General features: G+C 45.7%; 1 protein-coding gene across 3 annotated transcripts in view; it reads right to left on the bottom strand.

Annotated features, from left to right (window-relative positions):
- LOC146802275 (uncharacterized) overlaps nucleotides 1-25,676 on the bottom strand; it is a 275,082-nt gene that overhangs the window by 164,703 nt on the left and 84,703 nt on the right. For all 3 annotated transcript variants that reach the window (XM_085621850.1, XM_085621849.1, XM_085621851.1), the window contains one exon: nucleotides 6,455-6,686. In XM_085621850.1, coding sequence (XP_085477976.1) covers nucleotides 6,455-6,680 — 226 coding nt within the window. In that variant the 5' untranslated portion in view covers nucleotides 6,681-6,686. The remainder of the gene's footprint in view (nucleotides 1-6,454; nucleotides 6,687-25,676) is intronic.

The raw sequence follows: 25,676 nt of genomic DNA, 5'->3' as shown, positions 1-25,676 counted from the left end.
TTGCAGGGAAAAACCCAGAAGATTTCATTTGTAGACCTTTTTTCCCATTTTTGCTGCAAAAAACAAAATTTAGCTGTATTTTGGCAAATTACTGGGTCCACAAACCCTGGGTACCTTTAGAATTCCCATGATGTTGGAAGAAAAGGATGCAAATTTGGCGTGGATACCTTATGCGGTCAAAATGTTTCAGTGGCCTAAGCGCGAACTCCCCCAAATAGCCAAAAAAGGCTTAGCACGGTGGAGGGGGGGGGAGGGGAGAAAGGCCTAGCAGGGAAGGGTTTAAGAGGAGGAGTTGCAGAACAGGAACAAATATTACATTTGATAGTTTTGAAAAGAGTTACATAATTTAACACAGTGTGGTCTCAAAAACCAGAGTATGTTTGCAAATGTTATTGAAGATTCAAACACAGACTGTTGACTTGTATTTCAAAAGTGAAAAAGTAAAAAATGATAACTTTCAAAAATAGTAGCTGTGTATTTATTTGTAGAGGACAGCTTTGGCTTGTCAATGCGACAAATTATATATAAGTAGTGTTACTATAAATTAGAAGATAATAAAATGAACAACATTTAGATATTAGATACCTATTTTGTAAGATAATAAAATGCCTGCAAATGTAGAAAAACTATGAAGGGCCAAAAATAAAAAATAAATCAACATTTATGATTCTTTGCAGCATTGCGAAGGGCTGTTATGAACTGCTCCCCAGCACTCACTACAATGTTATAATCCATGCAGTATGATGCCACCCAGAAAAACTGTGGAGCCAAATCTTGAAGTTGAGATTGTACCTCTGAAGGGATTGTTGTGGCTGCTATTGAAGTTGAGGGTCCTCCAGCCTTCCTTTGCCTTCTTGCTGCTTTTACACTATTGCTATTGTATGTTTAGAGATGGCAAAGGGTGGACATAGTCCCGCAAATATAATTTTTATTTGTGGCCCTTGACAATGTTTTGTGACATATTGTGCACTGTGCATATCTGCTTATTATGAACTACTCTTAAAGAATGTTCAAGATAGATAACTGGGCTTGTTCTTCCTGTTCTTTTAGTTGAAAAGTGTATTATCCAATGATATTCCTTTATTTCCGGGTGACATGGTCTTCTGTTTTGTTTTTGAATCTTTTTTGTGGTTATGTAACGTTGTAAAAATATTTTGTTCTTTTTTATGGTAACCAAAATAGAAATTGGGACAGGAGGAACTTGCAAATGTGCACTGAGAAATGTGCAAAAAAAACTTAGCATGTATGATTTTTTGCAGCATTGCGAATAGCTGTAACACAATGCTCACCAGCACTTATAACAACACTACAGTCCTTGCAAAATGTGACCATTCTTGAAAACTCTGGAGCCATATCTGCTGTAGTAGTCTGCACCTCTGAAGGGACTTTCTGGCTGGGAATTGTTGGTGCTGCCACTGAGGTAAAAGGTCCTCCAGCTTGATCGCCAGTTGGAGACGTTTTCTATGATAGGTTTTAAGATGATATAACATGGATGTCATCCCACATGAATATTTTTTATTCGTCCCTCTAGAGAGGGTCTTGTCACAGATTGTGCATTGCACTAGTTTTGCAGCAATTTTTGATTCCCCATGAGTTTGGGTAACAATGGGTAGTCTGATGGGTGTTTGGTAGTTATGTTCTATTCATGAATTCAGATGTTAAAAGTTATTCCTTGAAACTGTTGTTTTTTACAGATGTGTTGTTAAAATAAAGTTAAGCCAATATGTTACTAAACAGCTAGACTCAAACTTTGTGTAAAAATTGTCTATATATATATGTTTTACACTTTACCATTTGTGTTTGTGACTGCTGTTGTCATTGCGACCTCCGGTGCTGATGTGAAGAAGGAAAATACATTTTTGATGTAGTTATTTCCACAAATCAATACAAAGGGGAAATTAGTATCTTACTAAATAGCTGCACTGAAACATTATGTGAAATATTTCTCTATATGTGTTTACAATTTGTTAAAAACACCAAGTATTCTCAGTGTGTTCTTGACAATTGCTATCATAGAATCATACAGGCACTACTTATGCAATCATATAATCACCCAGGCACTACTCTTGCACTTACATAATTACCCAGACATTACACACTCACTCACAGACCCGTACAGCCACTCACACACCCAGTCACCAACCTATACAGCGACTCACACACCCACATTCAAAGTTTACTGGGTACAGTTAGGCAATAAAATAAAAAATACATTAGAAATTCACAGAAAAAAATGGTTAAAGGGACATTATAGTTAGGAATTAGTATTAGAACTACCTTAGATATTCACAGAAAAAAAAGGTTACAGGGACATTATAGTAAGAAATTAGTATTTAAAAAACCTTGGATATTCACTCAAAAAAACGAAGATTAAAGGGACGTTATAGTTAGGCTGACATTTCACTCGTACATAACCAGAGAAATTCTGCAGCTATAATTAGCAGACCTAACTATAACTTGCGCCCCCGCAATGCACTGTTTATGACCTCACATATTACATCAATCATGACATGGTCAGTGACATCCCGGATGACATCACTGATGACATCATCCAGTGACTGTGTATTTAAATGTTTATGATGTTAAATATATATACTAATGTGTATTGGTCAGTGGGTGTCTGAGTGCCTGTATAGATGATTTGGTAGGCGCATGTCTGACTGTTTAAGTGAGGTATTAGGTGTCTCAGGGAATGTATGTGTTACTGACTAGGTTGTCGGAATGTCTGTATCAATCTGCTAGATGGTCTCTAAGTGGCTGTATGGGTTAGTGAGTGGATACAAGACTGGGTGTATGGGTGTTTTATTGGCTGATCGAGTACCTGTATGAGTGTATGAGTGTATGTGTAGGGGGGTGAAAGGGTGTGTGAGTGCCTGCATAGATGAGTCAGTGGGTGAGCCAGTGGGTGTATGGGTTAGTGAGTATGTAAGAGAAGGGCTGTATAAGTGACTGCGTGTGTATATCTCTGTGTCTGTGAGTGAATGGATGTGTCAGTGGTTTATGGGTGAGTATGTGGATATGTGAAAGGCAGTATAGGTGAGTGTTGGAGTATATGAATGACTGTATGTGTGAGTGAGGGATTGTGATAGTGGCTGTATGGGTTAGTGAGTGAGTGCGTATGTGAGGGGGTATGTGGATGAGTAAGTACGGGTGAGTATCCGTATGAATAAGTGAGTGGGTGTGTGTATAACTGTATAGGTGAGTACATTGTTGACTTATTGACTCTATAGGTTAGTGAGTAGGTGTATAGGTAGATCTATGAGTGTTTGGCAGTGTCTGAGTGGCTGTATGGCTATATGAGTGGATATATCAGTGGCAGTATTAGTGAGTGAGTTAGTGTATGAACGGTTGTATGGGTAACTGAGTAGATGTGTGTGTAGACTTATGAATCAGTGAGTGGGTGTGTAAGTAGCAGTATGGGTGTGTCAATGATTTGGAGAATGGTAGTGTGGAAGTTGGAGTGGGTGTATGAAAGGTTATATTTGGGTATGAATGGGTGCATCAGAGATTCTATGAATTATGTCACCAGTGATGTCATCAATGATGTTACTGACCATGTCATGAGTGATGTAACATGTGAGGTCATTAGCAGCATGTTGCAGGACGCGAGTTATAGTTAGCTAACTATAACTGCTGAATTTCACTGGTTTTGTATTAGCGAAATGTCAGCCTAACTATAACATGTGGGTATCAAGGACCCCCTCTGGAATAATATAATTCCTGGGACAGGGCACGAACACAGTGGAGAGTATAATTCCCAGGCAATGTAAAATTATCAATTCAAAAAAATCACAAGTTTAATTAAGAAAACATGTATAGTGACATATAGTAAAATACATGATCTAGTATAAACAAAAGAGTCTATTTAGTATATAACAGTAGCGAAAAATAGAATCTTCTAATGACATAAAGCAGTCTAATAGAATACAAAGGTGGCAGAATAGGGTTTCTTGAGAAGAAATTCTTCTGCTGCAAGGCAAGGAAACTGCTAGATCCTCTCAACAAACCATTATGGAAGAAAAATACACATTTGAACAACTACATAGCCAAGTAAGTAATACTTCAATCAATCAATCAATAAATAGTTTATTTGGAATTATGATAACAACCATAAAAGCACTTACGTCAGAATGTATGATGCATACAAACAAATAAAACAATAATTATAAAGCTAAAACATAACAATATTAGTTTAAATAATTTTAGGACAGCATAGACCTACGAGCTCGCACAGCACATCTTAAGGAGGCCCCAACATGCAAAACATGTCATCATTAGGTAGGATCATTAAAAGTCTAAGGGCGGGCCTGCATTGTCCAGTGTCCAGTGCTTTGTAAATACTTATATTTAAACTAAAACATAACTGTTATGAAACTTTAAAATGTTAAGCAGCAAATACATATTAACACACTCTCTCACATTTATCTTTTTTGCATAGAGTTATTAAAAAAAAAATCTACTACTTGAAAAATGATCAACTCCCAGAAAATTCCAACTACCACAAACCTAAGTAAGATATAAAAAAATAAGTATATATAAATAAATAACAAATTATTAACTCATCCAAATAGTGACCAAAACTAAACCTTATGACCTCAACCTCTACAAACTATCAACAAAATAACATTTAAAATGCTATTTTTTTAAATTCAACAGAAGAGAAAGCACCTGCTCCACATTCAAACACCCTCAAAGGAAAAGCTACAAAACCATGCAAATCATCTCAACAGAACATACATGTAAGTATACAAAATAGAAGTAATTGCATTTTTAACATACTAATAACAAACATGCAAAAGTTAAAACATATTGGGCTCGATTCACAGAACTAACTTAAGACAAAATCCTAAACTTACTACCATTTTGGTATTCACAGAAGGCACTTACTCCTTTTGGTATTCACAGAAGGCACTTACTCATTTCGGTATTCACAGAAGTTAGGAGTCCTAACTTTAGGACTCCTAAATGCCTTCTGTGAATACCGAAAGTCTTAAAATTAAAACCATATACACCAACAATACCTTTGTACCGTGTGTTCAGAAGACCCTAAACTCTGCATACTTATCACCATCAATAAGTCAAATATGACTCAACTGTCAACATATACTGCAATTTTGTAGCAATATTGGCATTAACTGAAAGCAGGTTACCACTGTTTGGACATTTCATGATGGTAACACCCACGTCAAGTCAGTAAAGTATATTTTTCAAGTGTCAACATTGATACATGAATCCTGTGCTGAAGGAGCTTAGCAATGTATCACATGCTATCTACATACCTATGCTGTTGAAGACAGTCTGAAAGTACTATTTGGGTAATTGACAAATCACTACTACAACATAATGACATACATAGCCCTTGTAACATTTCTAATACACCTTAGTACAGAGCAAAATCAGCTTCACATTTGATTCTTATAAACCTTGTTGTATATTTGTGAAATGGTTTCATTAAATATGATGGCTTCCACTGCACTCCAAACGTTGTAAAGCATCACACTGACATTTCATAAATAAACCAGATATGATATTTAAATCAAAGATTGAAATGTCAATCACAATATGCAACATAGTACACCTTTATGCATTTCAACATTTGCCTAATTACTCATGTGTTTGGCCTGAATCTGAGTTTTCCTGATGGGATACTCATACATATATGTGATGGAACATTCCATACTTTCTAGTTACCCAATTTACTCCATCATTGATAGTTCATCTGGATATGACAAAAGACATTGAAGAATGGTTTGGGATATATGGTACTCTGTCACCATTGTGTACACATTCCTGTCTGTGTTTCCTCAAAATTGTATGCCTAGCTCCATAATTTGGCCAAAAGACTGCCTTACACACACATCTGTTAAGCAGTAAGGCATCCTGCTAATCTGTCATTGTTTAACATGTATAAATAAGTATTTCTGATGCACAACACATTTTGGATATGTCTTTATACCAATATGGAGCCATCAAATCTGCAGTCACCAGTCATGTTAGACCACATGCTCAGTCTGGTTTATGTAGAATTCTAACTTACCAATGTGACAGTTAGTATATCCACTGTATCATAAGTGCCTAGTATGCTATGGCATGTGTAATAGGGCAAACAAGACATCATCCACATCAGTGAAGGAAAATCACACCTGACACAATGAAGACAAGTTGCCTGTTTGTTACAACTGTCACTCATGACATAAAACAACATGATGTATATGTAGAGTTTAGGTAGCCGTGTGTCTGCTCAGAAAGATCCAATGGTTGGGGACAGGAATCAGGTGGGAACTTAATCCAAAACAATAGCCAAAGCTCATTCTCATACACCTTGTACAAAACTTACACCTTCATGAACTCTTCTTGAGAGTTGGACATGTGTCACCCTGAATGTTGATGGCAAAACTCCTGGTTGTAACTAAAAATGGTTCATGTGACATGTGTAACTCTGCTAAGAACTTACCCCCTTGTTGTTGCTGTTGGGCCCTTAACTGCCTATCAAGCTCCAGATGGGCCACTGCAAGAATGCAAGTGATTCGGGGGGTCAGTGTGTGTGGGAGGACTTCCTGAGCTGGACCTCTGTGATCTTCTGAGTTCAGCTTCTTAGGTCCTCCCACCTCTTGGGGCAATGGACGCTGCGCTGCCTGTAGACCTCCAGGTTCAGCACCTTCCTGGTTATGGCTTTCCATATTGACCTGTATGGATACATGAAAGGAAAAAACAAACATTGTATTGAGACTTTTGGTTTGTCGGTATTGCTGTCACAAAAATTGTCTACAGCTCTCAGTAGCATAATACCAGTAACCATACAGCATGTGTATTGTCACATGCTGATCTAAACCAATATCATCATACACACTTTGATATTATTATAATTACATTTATAAGGCGTACAGCCACCCAGAGGTTTCCCGGCGCACAGGACAGATTGCAGACAAAGCAGACAGCTTTTACTGGTTGAATAGCCAGGTTTTCAGGCCTTTGCGGAAGCTTTTATGGCTAATTTCTTGGTGAAGTAGGGAAGGTAGTGAGTTCCACAACATTGGGGCCAGATACGAGAATGAGCGTCCGCCCATAGGTGAGAGTTTGAATCTAGGAACTATGAAGTTAGTTTGGGATGAGGAGCGAAGTAGACAGGTCGGAAGATATGTCTGGGCTAGGGAGCATAGGCAGTGGGGTGCTGCACCTAGCTTAATCTTATGCATATAGCATAAGGCCTTAAATTTCATCCGTTGCTCAATCCTGAGCCAATGGAGATCACGTAAAGTGCCTGTGATGGAGGATGTTTTCGGTACATGGCGAAGTAGCCTGGCCGCAGGATTCTGCACCACCTGCAGCTTGCGAACTAACTCCCTATTTGCTCCTAGATAAAGGACGTTGCCATAATCAAACCTCAACATGATTAAGGCCTGGATGACTGTTCTTTGAGTAGATTCAGGCAGCATCCATAATATCTTATGGAGCCATTTGAGAATAGTGAAGCAAATAGAAGTGGTCTTCGCTTCTTGCTGTTTCATAGTCAGCTGATCGTCAATCACTAATAATGACCTGTTGCCAACCCTCATCCCATTACAACAAACAAATGATGGACGGAATGCTGACAATGCAGACATTCTCCCCCAGTCAAGAGATCTGGGTTAAATCCATCGTTCTTTTGCCCACTGCGCCACACCAGTTTAGACATGGCCATATGCAAATCAGTCTTGACCCTGTGCCTCATGGGAACAGTCCAGCCCGAACTGCCAAGCCATGTCTCCCCTGGACCGGAATCAAGCATCCTAGGACCGGTTTCTGGCTATCAGCCGTCATCAGCCAGGATAGCTTGACTCCAGTGGCGTAGTGAGCACGGGTCCCACATCTGGGAATACCCATCCCACTTAGGGCGAAAAGCGTTACAACAAACAAATGATGGACGGAATGCTGACAATGCAGACATTCTCCCCCAGTCAAGAGATCTGGGTTAAATCCATCGTTCTTTTGCCCACTACACCACCTCAGTTTAGACATGGCCATATGCAAATCAGTCTTGACCCTGTGCCTCATGGGAACAGTCCAGCCCGAACTGCCAAGCCATGTCTTCCCTGGACCGGAATCAAGCATCCTAGGACCGGTTTCTGGCTATCAGCCGTCATCAGCCAGGATAGCTTGACTCCAGTGGCGTAGTGAGCACGGGTCCCACGTCTGGGAATACCCATCCCACTTAGGGCGAAAAGCGTTACAACAAACAAATGATGGACGGAATGCTGACAATGCAGACATTCTCCCCCAGTCAAGAGATCTGGGTTAAATCCATCGTTCTTTTGCCCACTACACCACCCCAGTTTAGACATGGCCATATGCAAATCAGTCTTGACCCTGTGCCTCATGGAACAGTCCAGCCCGAACTGCCAAGCCATGTCTTCCCTGGACCGGAATCAAGCATCCTAGGACCGGTTTCTGGCTATCAGCCGTCATCAGCCAGGATAGCTTGACTCCAGTGGCGTAGTGAGCACGGGTCCCACGTCTGGGAATACCCATCCCACTTAGGGCGAAAAGCATTACAACAAACAAATGATGGACGGAATGCTGACAATGCAGACATTCTCCCACAGTCAAGAGATCTGGGTTAAATCCATCGTTCTTTTGCCCACTACGCCACACCAGTTTAGACATGGCCATATGCAAATCAGTCTTGACCCTGTGCCTCATGGGAACAGTCCAGCCCGAACTGCCAAGCCATGTCTTCCCTGGACCGGAATCAAGCATCCTAGGACCGGTTTCTGGCTATCAGCCGTCATCAGCCAGGATAGCTTGACTCCAGTGGCGTAGTGAGCACGGGTCCCACGTCTGGGAATACCCATCCCACTTAGGGCGAAAAGCGTTACAACAAACAAATGATGGACGGAATGCTGACAATACAGACATTCTCCCCCAGTCAAGAGATCTGGGTTAAATCCATCGTTCTTTTGCCCACTACGCCACACCAGTTTAGACATGGCCATATGCAAATCAGTCTTGAGCATGTGCCTCATGGGAACAGTCCAGCCCGAACTGCCAAGCCATGTCTTCCCTGGACCGGAATCAAGCATCCTAGGACCGGGTTCTGGCTATCAGCCATCATCAGCCAGGATAGCTTGACTCCAGTGGCGTAGTGAGCACGGGTCCCACATCTGGGAATACCCATCCCACTTAGGGCGAAAAGCGTTACAACAAACAAATGATGGACGGAATGCTGACAATGCAGACATTCTCCCCCAGTCAAGAGATCTGGGTTAAATCCATCGTTCTTTTGCCCACTACACCACACCAGTTTAGACATAGCCATATGAAAATCAGTCTTGACCCTGTGCCTCATGGGAACAGTCCAGCCCGAACTGCCAAGCCATGTCTTCCCTGGACCGGAATCAAGCATCCTAGGACCGGTTTCTGGCTATCAGCCGTCATCAGCCAGGATAGCTTGACTCCAGTGGCGTAGTGAGCACGGGTCCCACGTCTGGGAATACCCATCCCACTTAGGGCGAAAAGCGTTACAACAAACAAATGATGGACGGAATGCTGACAATGCAGACATTCTCCCCCAGTCAAGAGATCTGGGTTAAATCCATCGTTCTTTTGCCCACTACGCCACACCAGTTTAGACATGGCCATATGCAAATCAGTCTTGACCCTGTGCCTCATGGGAACAGTCCAGCCCGAACTGCCAAGCCATGTCTTCCCTGGACCGGAATCAAGCATCCTAGGACCGGTTTCTGGCTATCAGCCGTCATCAGCCAAGATAGCTTGACTCCAGTGGCGTAGCGAGCACGGGTCCCACGTCTGGGAATACCCATCCCACTTAGGGCGAAAAGCGTTACAACAAACAAATGATGGACGGAATGCTGACAATGCAGACATTCTCCCCCAGGCAAGAGATCTGGGTTAAATCCATCGTTCTTTTGTCCACTACGCCACACCAGTTTAGGCATGGCCATATGCAAATCAGTCTTGACCCTGTGCCTCATGGGAACAGTCCAGCCCGAACTGCCAAGCCATGTCTTCCCTGGACCGGAATCAAGCATCCTAGGACCGGTTTCTGGCTATCAGCCGTCATCAGCCAGGATAGCTTGACTGCAGTGGCGTAGTGAGCACGGGTCCCACGTCTGGGAATACCCATCCCACTTAGGGCGAAAAGCGTTAGAACAAACAAATGATGGACGGAATGCTGACAATGCAGACATTCTCCCCCAGTCAAGAGATCTGGGTTAAATCCATCGTTCTTTTGCCCACTACGCCACACCAGTTTAGACATGGCCATATGCAAATCAGTCTTGACCCTGTGCCTCATGGGAACAGTCCAGCCCGAACTGCCAAGCCATGTCTTCCCTGGACCGGAATCAAGCATCCTAGGACCGGTTTCTGGCTATCAGCCGTCATCAGCCAGGATAGCTTGACTCCAGTGGCGTAGTGAGCACGGGTCCCACGTCTGGGAATACCCATCCCACTTAGGGCGAAAAGCGTTACAACAAACAAATGATGGACGGAATGCTGACAATGCAGACATTCTCCCCCAGTCAAGAGATCTGGGTTAAATCCATAGTTCTTTTGCCCACTACGCCACACCAGTTTAGACATGGCCATATGAAAATCAGTCTTGACCCTGTGCCTCATGGGAACAGTCCAGCCCAAACTGCCAAGCCATGTCTTCCCTGGACCGGAATCAAGCATCCTAGGACCGGTTTCTGGCTATCAGCCGTCATCAGCCAGGATAGCTTGACTCCAGTGGCGTAGTGAGCACGGGTCCCACGTCTGGGAATACCCATCCCACTTAGGGCGAAAAGCGTTACAACAAACAAATGATGGACGGAATGCTGACAATGCAGACATTCTCCCCCAGTCAAGAGATCTGGGTTAAATCCATCGTTCTTTTGTCCACTACGCCACACCAGTTTAGACATGGCCATATGCAAATCAGTCTTGACCCTGTGCCTCATGGGAACAGTCCAGCCCGAACTGCCAAGCCATGTCTTCCCTGGACCGGAATCAAGCATCCTAGGACCGGTTTCTGGCTATCAGCCGTCATCAGCCAGGATAGCTTGACTCCAGTGGCGTAGTGAGCACGGGTCCCACGTCTGGGAATACCCATCCCACTTAGGGCGAAAAGCGTTACAACAAACAAATGATGGACGGAATGCTGACAATGCAGACATTCTCCCCCAGTCAAGAGATCTGGGTTAAATCCATCGTTCTTTTGCCCACTACGCCACACCAGTTTAGACATGGCCATATGCAAATCAGTCTTGACCCTGTGCCTCATGGGAACAGTCCAGCCCGAACTGCCAAGCCATGTCTTCCTTGGACCGGAATCAAGCATCCTAGGACCGGTTTCTGGCTATCAGCCGTCATCAGCCAGGATAGCTTGACTCCAGTGGCGTAGTGAGCACGGGTCCCACGTCTGGGAATACCCATCCCACTTAGGGCGAAAAGCTTTACAACAAACAAATGATGGACGGAATGCTGACAATGCAGACATTCTCCCCCAGTCAAGAGATCTGGGTTAAATCCATCGTTCTTTTGCCCACTACGCCACACCAGTTTAGACATGGCCATATGCAAATCAGTCTTGACCCTGTGCCTCATGGGAACAGTCCAGCCCGAACTGCCAAGCCATGTCTTCCCTGGACCGGAATCAAGCATCCTAGGACCGGTTTCTGGCTATCAGCCGTCATCAGCCAGGATAGCTTGACTCCAGTGGCGTAGTGAGCACGGGTCCCACGTCTGGGAATACCCATCCCACTTAGGGCGAAAAGCGTTACAACAAACAAATGATGGACGGAATGCTGACAATGCAGACATTCTCCCCCAGTCAAGAGATCTGGGTTAAATCCATCGTTCTTTTGTCCACTACGCCACACCAGTTTAGACATGGCCATATGCAAATCAGTCTTGACCCTGTGCCTCATGGGAACAGTCCAGCCCGAACTGCCAAGCCATGTCTTCCCTGGACCGGAATCAAGCATCCTAGGACCGGTTTCTGGCTATCAGCCGTCATCAGCCAGGATAGCTTGACTCCAGTGGCGTAGTGAGCACGGGTCCCACGTCTGGGAATACCCATCCCACTTAGGGCGAAAAGCGTTACAACAAACAAATGATGGACGGAATGCTGACAATGCAGACATTCTCCCCCAGTCAAGAGATCTGGGTTAAATCCATCGTTCTTTTGCCCACTACGCCACACCAGTTTAGACATGGCCATATGCAAATCAGTCTTGACCCTGTGCCTCATGGGAACAGTCCAGCCCGAACTGCCAAGCCATGTCTTCCCTGGACCGGAATCAAGCATCCTAGGACCGGTTTCTGGCTATCAGCCGTCATCAGCCAGGATAGCTTGACTCCAGTGGCGTAGTGAGCACGGGTCCCACGTCTGGGAATACCCATCCCACTTAGGGCGAAAAGCGTTACAACAAACAAATGATGGACGGAATGCTGACAATGCAGACATTCTCCCCCAGTCAAGAGATCTGGGTTAAATCCATCGTTCTTTTGCCCACTACGCCACACCAGTGTAGACATGGCCATATGAAAATCAGTCTTGACCCGGTGCCTCATGGGATCAGTCCAGCCCGAACTGCCAAGCCATGTCTTCCCTGGACCGGAATCAAGCATCCTAGGACCGGTTTCTGGCTATCAGCCGTCATCAGCCAGGATAGCTTGACTCCAGTGGCGTAGTGAGCACGGGTCCCACGTCTGGGAATACCCATCCCACTTAGGGCGAAAAGCGTTACAACAAACAAATGATGGACGGAATGCTGACAATGCAGACATTCTCCCCCAGTCAAGAGATCTGGGTTAAATCCATTGTTCTTTTGCCCACTACGCCACACCAGTTTAGACATGGCCATATGCAAATCAGTCTTGACCCTGTGCCTCATGGGAACAGTCTAGCCCGAACTGCCAAGCCATGTCTTCCCTGGACCGGAATCAAGCATCCTAGGACCGTTTTCTGGCTATCAGCCGTCATCAGCCAGGATAGCTTGACTCCAGTGGCGTAGTGAGCACGGGTCCCACGTCTGGGAATACCCATCCCACTTAGGGCGAAAAGCGTTACAACAAACAAATGATCGACGGAATGCTGACAATGCAGACATTCTCCCCCAGTCAAGAGATCTGGGTTAAATCCATCGTTCTTTTGTCCACTACGCCACACCAGTTTAGACATGGCCATATGCAAATCAGTCTTGACCCTGTGCCTCATGGGAACAGTCCAGCCCGAACTGCCAAGCCATGTCTTCCCTGGACCGGAATCAAGCATCCTAGGACCGGTTTCTGGCTATCAGCCGTCATCAGCCAGGATAGCTTGACTCCAGTGGCGTAGTGAGCACGGGTCCCACGTCTGGGAATACCCATCCCACTTAGGGCGAAAAGCGTTACAACAAACAAATGATGGACGGAATGCTGACAATGCAGACATTCTCCCCCAGTCAAGAGAACTGGGTTAAATCCCTCGTTCTTTTGCCCACTTCGCCACACCAGTTTAGACATGGCCATATGCAAATCAGTCTTGACCCTGTGCCTCATGGGAAAAGTCCAGCCCAAACTGCCAAGCCATGTCTTCCCTGGACCGGAATCAAGCATCCTAGGACCGGTTTCTGGCTATCAGCCGTCATCAGCCAGGATAGCTTGACTCCAGTGGCGTAGTGAGCACGGGTCCCACGTCTGGGAATACCCATCCCACTTAGGGCGAAAAGCTTTACAACAAACAAATGATGGACGGAATGCTGACAATGCAGACATTCTCCCCCAGTCAAGAGATCTGGGTTAAATCCATCGTTCTTTTGCCCACTACGCCACACCAGTTTAGACATGGCCATATGCAAATCAGTCTTGACCCTGTGCCTCATGGGAACAGTCCAGCCCGAACTGCCAAGCCATGTCTTCCCTGGACCGGAATCAAGCATCCTAGGACCGGTTTCTGGCTATCAGCCGTCATCAGCCAAGATAGCTTGACTCCAGTGGCGTAGCGAGCACGGGTCCCACGTCTGGGAATACCCATCCCACTTAGGGCGAAAAGCGTTACAACAAACAAATGATGGACGGAATGCTGACAATGCAGACATTCTCCCCCAGGCAAGAGATCTGGGTTAAATCCATCGTTCTTTTGTCCACTACGCCACACCAGTTTAGACATGGCCATATGCAAATCAGTCTTGACCCTGTGCCTCATGGGAACAGTCCAGCCCGAACTGCCAAGCCATGTCTTCCCTGGACCGGAATCAAGCATCCTAGGACCGGTTTCTGGCTATCAGCCGTCATCAGCCAGGATAGCTTGACTGCAGTGGCGTAGTGAGCACGGGTCCCACGTCTGGGAATACCCATCCCACTTAGGGCGAAAAGCGTTAGAACAAACAAATGATGGACGGAATGCTGACAATGCAGACATTCTCCCCCAGTCAAGAGATCTGGGTTAAATCCATCGTTCTTTTGCCCACTACGCCACACCAGTTTAGACATGGCCATATGCAAATCAGTCTTGACCCTGTGCCTCATGGGAACAGTCCAGCCCGAACTGCCAAGCCATGTCTTCCCTGGACCGGAATCAAGCATCCTAGGACCGGTTTCTGGCTATCAGCCGTCATCAGCCAGGATAGCTTGACTCCAGTGGCGTAGTGAGCACGGGTCCCACGTCTGGGAATACCCATCCCACTTAGGGCGAAAAGCGTTACAACAAACAAATGATGGACGGAATGCTGACAATGCAGACATTCTCCCCCAGTCAAGAGATCTGGGTTAAATCCATAGTTCTTTTGCCCACTACGCCACACCAGTTTAGACATGGCCATATGAAAATCAGTCTTGACCCTGTGCCTCATGGGAACAGTCCAGCCCAAACTGCCAAGCCATGTCTTCCCTGGACCGGAATCAAGCATCCTAGGACCGGTTTCTGGCTATCAGCCGTCATCAGCCAGGATAGCTTGACTCCAGTGGCGTAGTGAGCACGGGTCCCACGTCTGGGAATACCCATCCCACTTAGGGCGAAAAGCGTTACAACAAACAAATGATGGACGGAATGCTGACAATGCAGACATTCTCCCCCAGTCAAGAGATCTGGGTTAAATCCATCGTTCTTTTGTCCACTACGCCACACCAGTTTAGACATGGCCATATGCAAATCAGTCTTGACCCTGTGCCTCATGGGAACAGTCCAGCCCGAACTGCCAAGCCATGTCTTCCCTGGACCGGAATCAAGCATCCTAGGACCGGTTTCTGGCTATCAGCCGTCATCAGCCAGGATAGCTTGACTCCAGTGGCGTAGTGAGCACGGGTCCCACGTCTGGGAATACCCATCCCACTTAGGGCGAAAAGCGTTACAACAAACAAATGATGGACGGAATGCTGACAATGCAGACATTCTCCCCCAGTCAAGAGATCTGGGTTAAATCCATCGTTCTTTTGCCCACTACGCCACACCAGTTTAGACATGGCCATATGCAAATCAGTCTTGACCCTGTGCCTCATGGGAACAGTCCAGCCCGAACTGCCAAGCCATGTCTTCCTTGGACCGGAATCAAGCATCCTAGGACCGGTTTCTGGCTATCAGCCGTCATCAGCCAGGATAGCTTGACTCCAGTGGCGTAGTGAGCACGGGTCCCACGTCTGGGAATACCCATCCCACTTAGGGCGAAAAGCTTTACAACAAACAAATGATGGACGGAATGCTGACAATGCAGACATTCTCCCCCAGTCAAGAGATCTGGGTTAAATCCATCGTTCTTTTGCCCACTACGCCACACCAGTTTAGACATGGCCATATGCAAATCAGTCTTGACCCTGTGCCTCATGGGAACAGTCCAGCCCGAACTGCCAAGCCATGTCTTCCCTGGACCGGAATCAAGCATCCTAGGACCGGTTTCTGGCTATCAGCCGTCATCAGCCAGGATAGCTTGACTCCAGTGGCGTAGTGAGCACGGGTCCCACGTCTGGGAATACCCATCCCACTTAGGGCGAAAAGCGTTACAACAAACAAATGATGGACGGAATGCTGACAATGCAGACATTCTCCCCCAGTCAAGAGATCTGGGTTAAATCCATCGTTCTTTTGTCCACTACGCCACACCAGTTTAGACATGGCCATATGCAAATCAGTCTTGACCCTGTGCCTCATGGGAACAGTCCAGCCCGAACTGCCAAGCCATGTCTTCCCTGGACCGGAATCAAGCATCCTAGGACCGGTTTCTGGCTATCAGCCGTCATCAGCCAGGATAGCTTGACTCCAGTGGCGTAGTGAGCACGGGTCCCACGTCTGGGAATACCCATCCCACTTAGGGCGAAAAGCGTTACAACAAACAAATGATGGACGGAATGCTGACAATGCAGACATTCTCCCCCAGTCAAGAGATCTGGGTTAAATCCATCGTTCTTTTGCCCACTACGCCACACCAGTTTAGACATGGCCATATGCAAATCAGTCTTGACCCTGTGCCTCATGGGAACAGTCCAGCCCGAACTGCCAAGCCATGTCTTCCCTGGACCGGAATCAAGCATCCTAGGACCGGTTTCTGGCTATCAGCCGTCATCAGCCAGGATAGCTTGACTCCAGTGGCGTAGTGAGCACGGGTCCCACGTCTGGGAATACCCATCCCACTTAGGGCGAAAAGCGTTACAACAAACAAATGATGGACGGAATGCTGACAATGCAGACATTCTCCCCCAGTCAAGAGATCTGGGTTAAATCCATCGTTCTTTTGCCCACTACGCCACACCAGTGTAGACATGGCCATATGAAAATCAGTCTTGACCCGGTGCCTCATGGGATCAGTCCAGCCCGAACTGCCAAGCCATGTCTTCCCTGGACCGGAATCAAGCATCCTAGGACCGGTTTCTGGCTATCAGCCGTCATCAGCCAGGATAGCTTGACTCCAGTGGCGTAGTGAGCACGGGTCCCACGTCTGGGAATACCCATCCCACTTAGGGCGAAAAGCGTTACAACAAACAAATGATGGACGGAATGCTGACAATGCAGACATTCTCCCCCAGTCAAGAGATCTGGGTTAAATCCATTGTTCTTTTGCCCACTACGCCACACCAGTTTAGACATGGCCATATGCAAATCAGTCTTGACCCTGTGCCTCATGGGAACAGTCTAGCCCGAACTGCCAAGCCATGTCTTCCCTGGACCGGAATCAAGCATCCTAGGACCGTTTTCTGGCTATCAGCCGTCATCAGCCAGGATAGCTTGACTCCAGTGGCGTAGTGAGCACGGGTCCCACGTCTGGGAATACCCATCCCACTTAGGGCGAAAAGCGTTACAACAAACAAATGATCGACGGAATGCTGACAATGCAGACATTCTCCCCCAGTCAAGAGATCTGGGTTAAATCCATCGTTCTTTTGTCCACTACGCCACACCAGTTTAGACATGGCCATATGCAAATCAGTCTTGACCCTGTGCCTCATGGGAACAGTCCAGCCCGAACTGCCAAGCCATGTCTTCCCTGGACCGGAATCAAGCATCCTAGGACCGGTTTCTGGCTATCAGCCGTCATCAGCCAGGATAGCTTGACTCCAGTGGCGTAGTGAGCACGGGTCCCACGTCTGGGAATACCCATCCCACTTAGGGCGAAAAGCGTTACAACAAACAAATGATGGACGGAATGCTGACAATGCAGACATTCTCCCCCAGTCAAGAGAACTGGGTTAAATCCCTCGTTCTTTTGCCCACTTCGCCACACCAGTTTAGACATGGCCATATGCAAATCAGTCTTGACCCTGTGCCTCATGGGAAAAGTCCAGCCCAAACTGCCAAGCCATGTCTTCCCTGGACCGGAATCAAGCATCCTAGGACCGGTTTCTGGCTATCAGCCGTCATCAGCCAGGATAGCTTGACTCCAGTGGCGTAGTGAGCACGGGTCCCACGTCTGGGAATACCCATCCCACTTAGGGCGAAAAGCTTTACAACAAACAAATGATGGACGGAATGCTGACAATGCAGACATTCTCCCCCAGTCAAGAGAACTGGGTTAAATCCCTCGTTCTTTTGCCCACTTCGCCACACCAGTTTAGACATGGCCATATGCAAATCAGTCTTGACCCTGTGCCTCATGGGAAAAGTCCAGCCCAAACTGCCAAGCCATGTCTTCCCTGGACCGGAATCAAGCATCCTAGGACCGGTTTCTGGCTATCAGCCGTCATCAGCCAGGATAGCTTGACTCCAGTGGCGTAGTGAGCACGGGTCCCACGTCTGGGAATACCCATCTCACTTAGGGCGAAAAGCTTTACAACAAACAAATGATGGACGGAATGCTGACAATGCAGACATTCTCCCCCAGTCAAGAGATCTGGGTTAAATCCATCGTTCTTTTGCCCACTACGCCACACCAGTTTAGACATGGCCATATGCAAATCAGTCTTGACCCTGTGCCTCATGGGAACAGTCCAGCCCGAACTGCCAAGCCATGTCTTCCCTGGACCGGAATCAAGCATCCTAGGACCGGTTTCTGGCTATCAGCCGTCATCAGCCAGGATAGCGTGACTCCAGTGGCGTAGTGAGCACGGGTCCCACGTCTGGGAATACCCATCCCACTTAGGGCGAAAAGCGTTACAACAAACAAATGATGGACGGAATGCTGACAATGCAGACATTCTCCCCCAGTCAAGAGATCTGGGTTAAATCCATCGTTCTTTTGCCCAATACGCCACACCAGTTTAGACATGGCCATATGCAAATCAGTCTTGACCCTGTGCCTCATGGGAACAGTCCAGCCCAAGACTGATTTGCATATGGCCATGTCTAAACTAGGGTGGTGTAGTGGGCAAAAGAACGATGGATTTAACCCAGATCTCTTGACTGGGGGAGAATGTATGCATTGTCAGCATTCCGTCCATCATTTGTTTGTTGTAACGTTTTTCGCCCTAAGTGGGATGGGTATTCCCAGACGTGGGACCCGTGCTCACTACGCCACTGGAGTCAAGCTATCCTGGCTGATGACGGCTGATAGCCAGAAACCGGTCCTAGGATGCTTGATTCCGGTCCAGGGAAGACATGGCTTGGCAGTTCGGGCTGGACTGTTCCCATGAGGCACAGGGTCAAGACTGATTTGCATATGGCCATGTCTAAACTGGGGTGGTGTAGTGGGCAAAAGAACGATGGATTTAACCCAGATCTCTTGACTGGGGGAGAATGTATGCATTGTCAGCATTCCGTCCATCATTTGTTTGTTGTAACGCTTTTCGCCCTAAGTGGGATGGGTATTCCCAGACGTGGGACCTGTGCTCACTACGCCACTGGAGTCAAGCTATCCTGGCTGATGACGGCTGATAGCCAGAAACCGGTCCTAGGATGCTTGATTCCGGTCCAGGGAAGACATGGCTTGGCAGTTTGGGCTGGACTGTTCCCATGAGGCACAGGGTCAAGACTGATTTGCATATGGCCATGTCTAAACTGGGGTGGTGTAGTGGGCAAAAGAATGATGGATTTAACCCAGATCTCTTGACTGAGGGAAAATGTATGCATTGTCAGCATTCCGTCCATCATTTGTTTGTTGTAACGCTTTTCGCCCTAAGTGGGATGGGTATTCCCAGACGTGGGACCCGCGCTCACTACGCCACTGGAGTCAAGCTATCCTGGCTGATGACGGCTGATAGCCAGAAACCGGTCCTAGGATGCTTGATTCCGGTCCAGGGAAGACATGGCTTGGCAGTTCGGGCTGGACTGTTCCCATGAGGCACAGGGTCAAGACTGATTTGCATATGGCCATGTCTAATCTGGGGTGGTGTAGTGGGCAAAAGAACGATGGATTTAACCCAGATTTCTTGACTGGGGGAGAATGTATGCATTGTCAGCATTCCGTCCATCATTTGTTTGTTGTAACGCTTTTCGCCCCAAGTGGGATGGGTATTCCCAGACGTGGGACCCGTGCTCACTACGCCACTGGAGTCAAGCTATCCTGGCTGATGACGGCTGATAGCCAGAAACCGGTCCTAGGATGCTTGATTCTGGTCCAGGGAAGACATGGCTTGGCAGTTCGGGCTGGACTGTTCCCATGAGGCACAGGGTCAAGACTGATTTGCATATGGCCATGTCTAAACTGGGGTGGTGGAGTGGGCAAAAGAACGATGGATTTAACCCAGATCTCTTGACTGGGGGAGAATGTATGCATTGTCAGCATTCCGTCCATCATTTGTTTGTTGTAAACCCTCATCCCATGTCATGGTCTCAACACCCAAGTCCAGGCCTGTGACATCATCTAGCCCAGGGTCCCCTATATAATTTGTGATGTGACCTACTTCTGATCAATGCGAAAGATTGTGAACTACTGAAGGCTAAATAATTCTGATTCTGGCACAGTGAATAGAGGCCAATGTGAAAAAGGGTCCTGATGTTTGGACATGAAATTCTTAAAAATGTTAGTCCATTTAAAAGAGTTGTTGGCTCAAAAAGTCAGGGAACTCTCCCTTTCAACTGTTGTCCATCTAAAAGCATTCAGGGGCATAATCTGAGCACACCTCAAATTCTGACCTGCATAGGAGATATTTTTTAGGTAGCTGTACCTTAGTGCATCAGTTGTATGACCCTGTGACTCAGGCCCAGCCTAGCCCATTAATTTGCATGAGCACTGTTCAATGACTAGCCTTGCCTTCTGCAGCCTGAAGATCATGATGTCACATGAACACTGCATTTCATCACCTTTAAGGGTCACCTAGTGCTTATCCAATAAGTCACCTCATGACTGTGCACCACTTTGAAGGAGTCTGGGAGCTACTGGTAGCTCCCAAAATACATTTTGGTGAGCCGTTTTCTAGGCTGAATGATTTGTGGGACTATACACATAGCTAATGTCATTTTCAATTGGGTTGGACACAGTACAGACATATCTCCAGGTGTAAAGAGTTTATGATGAATTTACCATTTATCAAGAGGCTATTTGGCAACTTGCCACAAGTACATTAAACATATACATCACAAACGTGTGTGCCCAATCCCTGGCTCTGCCCATGAAAATTCTTTTGTACTACGGAACAGCCGCATACCCCTGCAAATGTCTCAACTTGAACCTAAGAGGGCTTGGTTTGTTGGCCAGTACAATCATTCATAATATTGTTTAGGGTATTGCTAGTTGCATGATCTGAAGTTGTGTTACATAATTTTGGGCCTTTTTTGTCTTCCATCTAGTAGATTCAGCTTATCCCAACTGACCATAGTTGTTCGCACCGCTGAGGAATCCAACAACGCCAGGGGAAGTTTGCTTCAATGAGGCTCATGGATGAGCATGGCGGCCGGTGGAACTGGCTTTCGGGCTCCTAAAGGCCAGATTTTGATGTCTGGACAAAACTGGTGGAGCCCTCCTCCACTCACCCAGTAAGGTGTGCCAAATCACCGTGGCCTGCTGCATGCTCCACAACATCGCCTTGCGACGGAACATCCCTTACATCGCAGAGGATTGAGACCATGAAGAGGCTCTGTGTGAGAATCCTGATATGCCAAATGAAGATGATAGTGGTAAAGAGGAAGGAGTTGACTTACAGCTATATATCATAGACAACTTCTTCTCATGAGTATAAGTATATCTTTACATGCCATGTCTTTCAATGTTACACTAACTATTGATGTGGTGATGAGAGAAGTATGTGGAGGTACTTTGCAGGGAAGACCAAGTTCTGGGGCAATCAGGCCAAAGATGTTTGTGGATCAAAGTGAGAACACATTGACTAATGTGCCCCTCAAAGGTTGACTTTGTAATGTGGCGACCATGTTTTGTGGGATTGGTAATGTTTATCTGTTTTAGGGTCCTTTACCATGTCATCTTCTTTTAGACATTTGCAGCTATATGCTGCTGTTTTCAAGCAGAAAGGGAACCTGGGTTGATCCTGGGAAAGACAGACACAAATTTTGGATGTACAAATCTTATACCAAGGTGACTTGGATGGGAGATTTGAAGATTACATTGGATTTATTCTCTGTCATGTAATGGTATTAAAGATATATGTGGGCCATCATTTGCCCAAAACAAATGTGATAGTGGAGCCAAATCATGATAATCTCCCTTTACATTGCAAAATCCTCGTTGTGTGTAAAGTGTCTGTAGTTGTTGATGTGTCTCCTCATTGTAGGACATACTCCTTTTGGTACACCACGGAAACCTGGTTTTGAGATTCCACCTGATACTGGAACAGTGGTTTGGAATGATCCTCTAGCCACAAAATGCAGTGCTCCCATGTTTTTGTCTCTTGGTGCTCTTGATGTGGGCTTCCTTATGTGAGTCAGTAGATCTGGTTCCAGCTGATAATATGAATCAATAAAAATGTGCCTATTATATCTTATTGTTTTAGACATATCCCATTCTTCCATGGTGGCAAGGTCTGGAACTGGAAACGTGAAAGCTGACACTGTGTGTTATTATAATGCATGGATTGTTATGTTAGTGCAAATTTTGGCGGACAAGTATTGGGCAAATGGGAGAAACATAGTAGATTGTGATTGAACGGTATGACATGTTTTGGAAATCATGTTTGGTAAATTGAAATAAACAATACCTAATCTATCTTTACACAATCTTTTGATGTTCTGTTATTGTCAAGTTATGATGGAATTAAACAAATGCATTGATAGAGTAGAGATAAACAACGCCAGTCTATGATTGTTTAAGTAGCAGATATATTGTACCAAACATGATGAAAATAAAGTGAGTGAACAAAACAAAAGTGAAGGTAAAAGTGAAGAAGTCAGTCATGTTGAATGAAATCCTAGTTGTAGATCAAAAAATGTTTGAAGCCAATGTCCAAAATACTACTGGCATCAGAAAGGCAAATGTGCCCATAAATAGTCCACAGAGTGAATGGCAGGCACAGACTGGCGGGAAATTAGCGTCAAAGTTTTTTGCTGGTGGGGGCAGAGGTCTTGCCATCCTCACCTCCTGGTGATCTGCATGGACTTCCCCTGCCCTGCAGGGCGGAACCACAGCTGAAGCAGTTAGGGAGCTGCAAGTGGTTATTCCAGTGGCAGTGCTTCCCTTCCTGTGGCCGATGTATATGGCTCTGATGGTATAGGGCCACAGGAAGGGATAGATAGTGGTGGGAAAGCCCTGCAAATGTGAGTATAAATGTTCTGCAACACCCCAATCAGGGAGCCCATATTAGAGTCATAGGCCTCCATCTGGTGGTTGTACTCCCTCTGCAACTGATTTATTTCCTGGAGCTTTGTGAGTACCTGGCCTATCATGTCTTGGGACTGATGGCAGACTCCCAAGACTTGGTCGTTGGTTGTCTGGGTGTCAGTGAACACAGTGGACTCAGTATGCTGGTCCACAAACCCTCTCCCACAACCCCATTACCCTGTGCCCTTGACCCAGAATGTCCTATCAGACTGGGTCCTGGATGAGCTGGATGTGGTGTGGTCTCACATCACCCAGGAATTGGTGGCACATGATTGGTGTCACATTAGGAGGGACACAGGAAGTGCAGTCTTCATGTTGTTGAGGTGTAATAGATGGGGTGAGAGGTGTATTATGGGTGCAGGGAGTGTCACTTGAGCTGACAGCCTGGACTGAACAGTTGTACCAGGCTCCTAAAGCTTCTCCATATCACCAGGAGTGCTGTCATCACTGAAGGCTTGATCCTGGGCTGGAGTGTGTGTTCCTTACAGTGCTGGAACCCACCCACGTGCTTAGCCAGTGTGACCTATTGAGAAGTTGAGAACATTCTTAGAAAAAGTTTGTATTGTACATTCAAATCTTAAGATTATTGTGAAGATACCTTCCAATGGTATTGAACATATTACAAATGCGTGTTTCCATTTCATTCGGTAGAACCTCTAATAAACAGGTAATCAGATATCCTGAAATGTTAATGAAAGTATTAGGGAGTATACCTGACACCTCCCCAACATTTCAGCCCAATACTGTGGAGAGGTGAATTGAGCAATTGACAATTTCAAAGCCTAACTGATTGCAAAACAGACATTTCCACTAGTTGGAAGGATGTTTGACATTAGTCATCATGTGAACAGTGCAGTGTCTATATTTGCAAGTACCACTTATATTCAGTATAGTCATTTGCATACATGACAAATATTGTTGTCAGCACAGTTTGGTTTGTGAAACTCATGACATCAATACAATTGGTTGAATGGAACAGGACAACATTCACAAAACAACACAGACCATTTTCATTTGAAAATGTTGAAAAGGGATTTATCACTACATGATACTTTACCATATGTTGAAATCTGTTAGGAAAGACAGAATATGCAGCATGACATTGCAATATTCTTTAGAGGAAAAGAGACAGGGCATCATGATAGTTTTAGTCATTTCAAAGACAACTTCCCAACACGTACAAAATGTTTAGTGGAAAATACATGTGGCAAATATGCAATGGAAAAGGGCTAGACACATATGGGTAATGGGTTATTTGGTATTGTAACGCTTACAGGTACCATACCATCATGTGAGATTGACACATGTAATTTTAAACAATTACTGATACTGATACTTTGAGCTTTGTATATTATATAAATATGTGCAGAACACATTGGCATCAGATGATTTGAGAACAAACAGGACATTGAAGTTTATTGTGACTTTCCAAAGTGTCACTTACCAGACGCCACTCCGCCAGGTTTTGCTGTCAAGTCTTCAGTATGTAGGCCCTGCAAGACCTTCTCCTCTCAGGGCATGAATGGTACTGGGGGCATAGGAGAGCCACCACCAGTCCTGTTGTCCTCCATGTGATGCTTGGAGGCAAGGGAATGCACTGTCACCCGCAGATCATTCCTCCTCTTTATAATTTCCCCCTGTGTGCACAGGTTGACAGTTACCGTATTCACTCTGTTAACTAGTCTGGCCCACATTTGCCTTTTCTGTGATAGGGGTGTATTTTGGACTTGGGTTCCAAACAATTGTGGCTCTACTCTTAGGATTTCATTCACCATGACTGACAATTCTCCCGCAGTAAAATGTGGATCTTTGGGGCCTTGATTTGTGCACACAATGAAAAATAAGTAAATTATTAACTACAAGGTATTAAAAGAAAAGGGATAAAGGAACAGGAGAGAGGGAGAATGAAAAACAGAAAACCATAGGTCACTGGCAGACCCTCTGGGACCAAAATCCGTGGTGGAGCTGGAATGGTAAAGGATCATGGTCTGAAATGGGGTGTGTTTTATAGTGTGGTATGTAGGTTTTTGCATTTGGCCAATGGGCATTAGGTGTGTTCTGCTAGCATCCATCCAATGGCCACAGTGATGGTCTATTGTTGAGCGTGTACCGTGACGGACTCACAACATCTGGGAACCGCCGCTAGTACCCCGCCAGCACAACTATGAAATCTAAATTGGCTCGGCGGGAATCCACCACTCTGACGGCGATGGAGTAGTGTTCGCCAGCACTGGAGTCCACCTCATCGGTACCGAGAAAAATGAAAGCCAGCCAACCATTAGCTTGATTACCAAATATAGCCATGGTCACCACCATATTGCAAGACACTATAGAAACACTGGTCCCTTCTCACCAGTAATCCCACTTTAAAGGATGACATCCAAACCAGCTTTAAATGGGTGTTGAACTTGAGGGACACACTGTCCCCTTCCTTTCTTCAATATAAAAAGGAACATACAACTTTCCTTCAACAGCCAACTGGCTTTCATACCTTCAAAATCTGATCAAATTGCAAATTGGGCACATGAAAAACTAAGGAACGTTCAATAAATGAATACGCTTACAAAATATGTGATTTCA

This window comes from Triturus cristatus, chromosome 8, assembly GCF_964204655.1.
Source record: "Triturus cristatus chromosome 8, aTriCri1.1, whole genome shotgun sequence".
Classification (NCBI taxonomy): domain Eukaryota; kingdom Metazoa; phylum Chordata; class Amphibia; order Caudata; family Salamandridae; genus Triturus; species Triturus cristatus.
The sequence above is the reverse complement of the archived record's forward strand: the minus strand, read 5'-3'. Positions and strand labels throughout refer to the sequence as shown.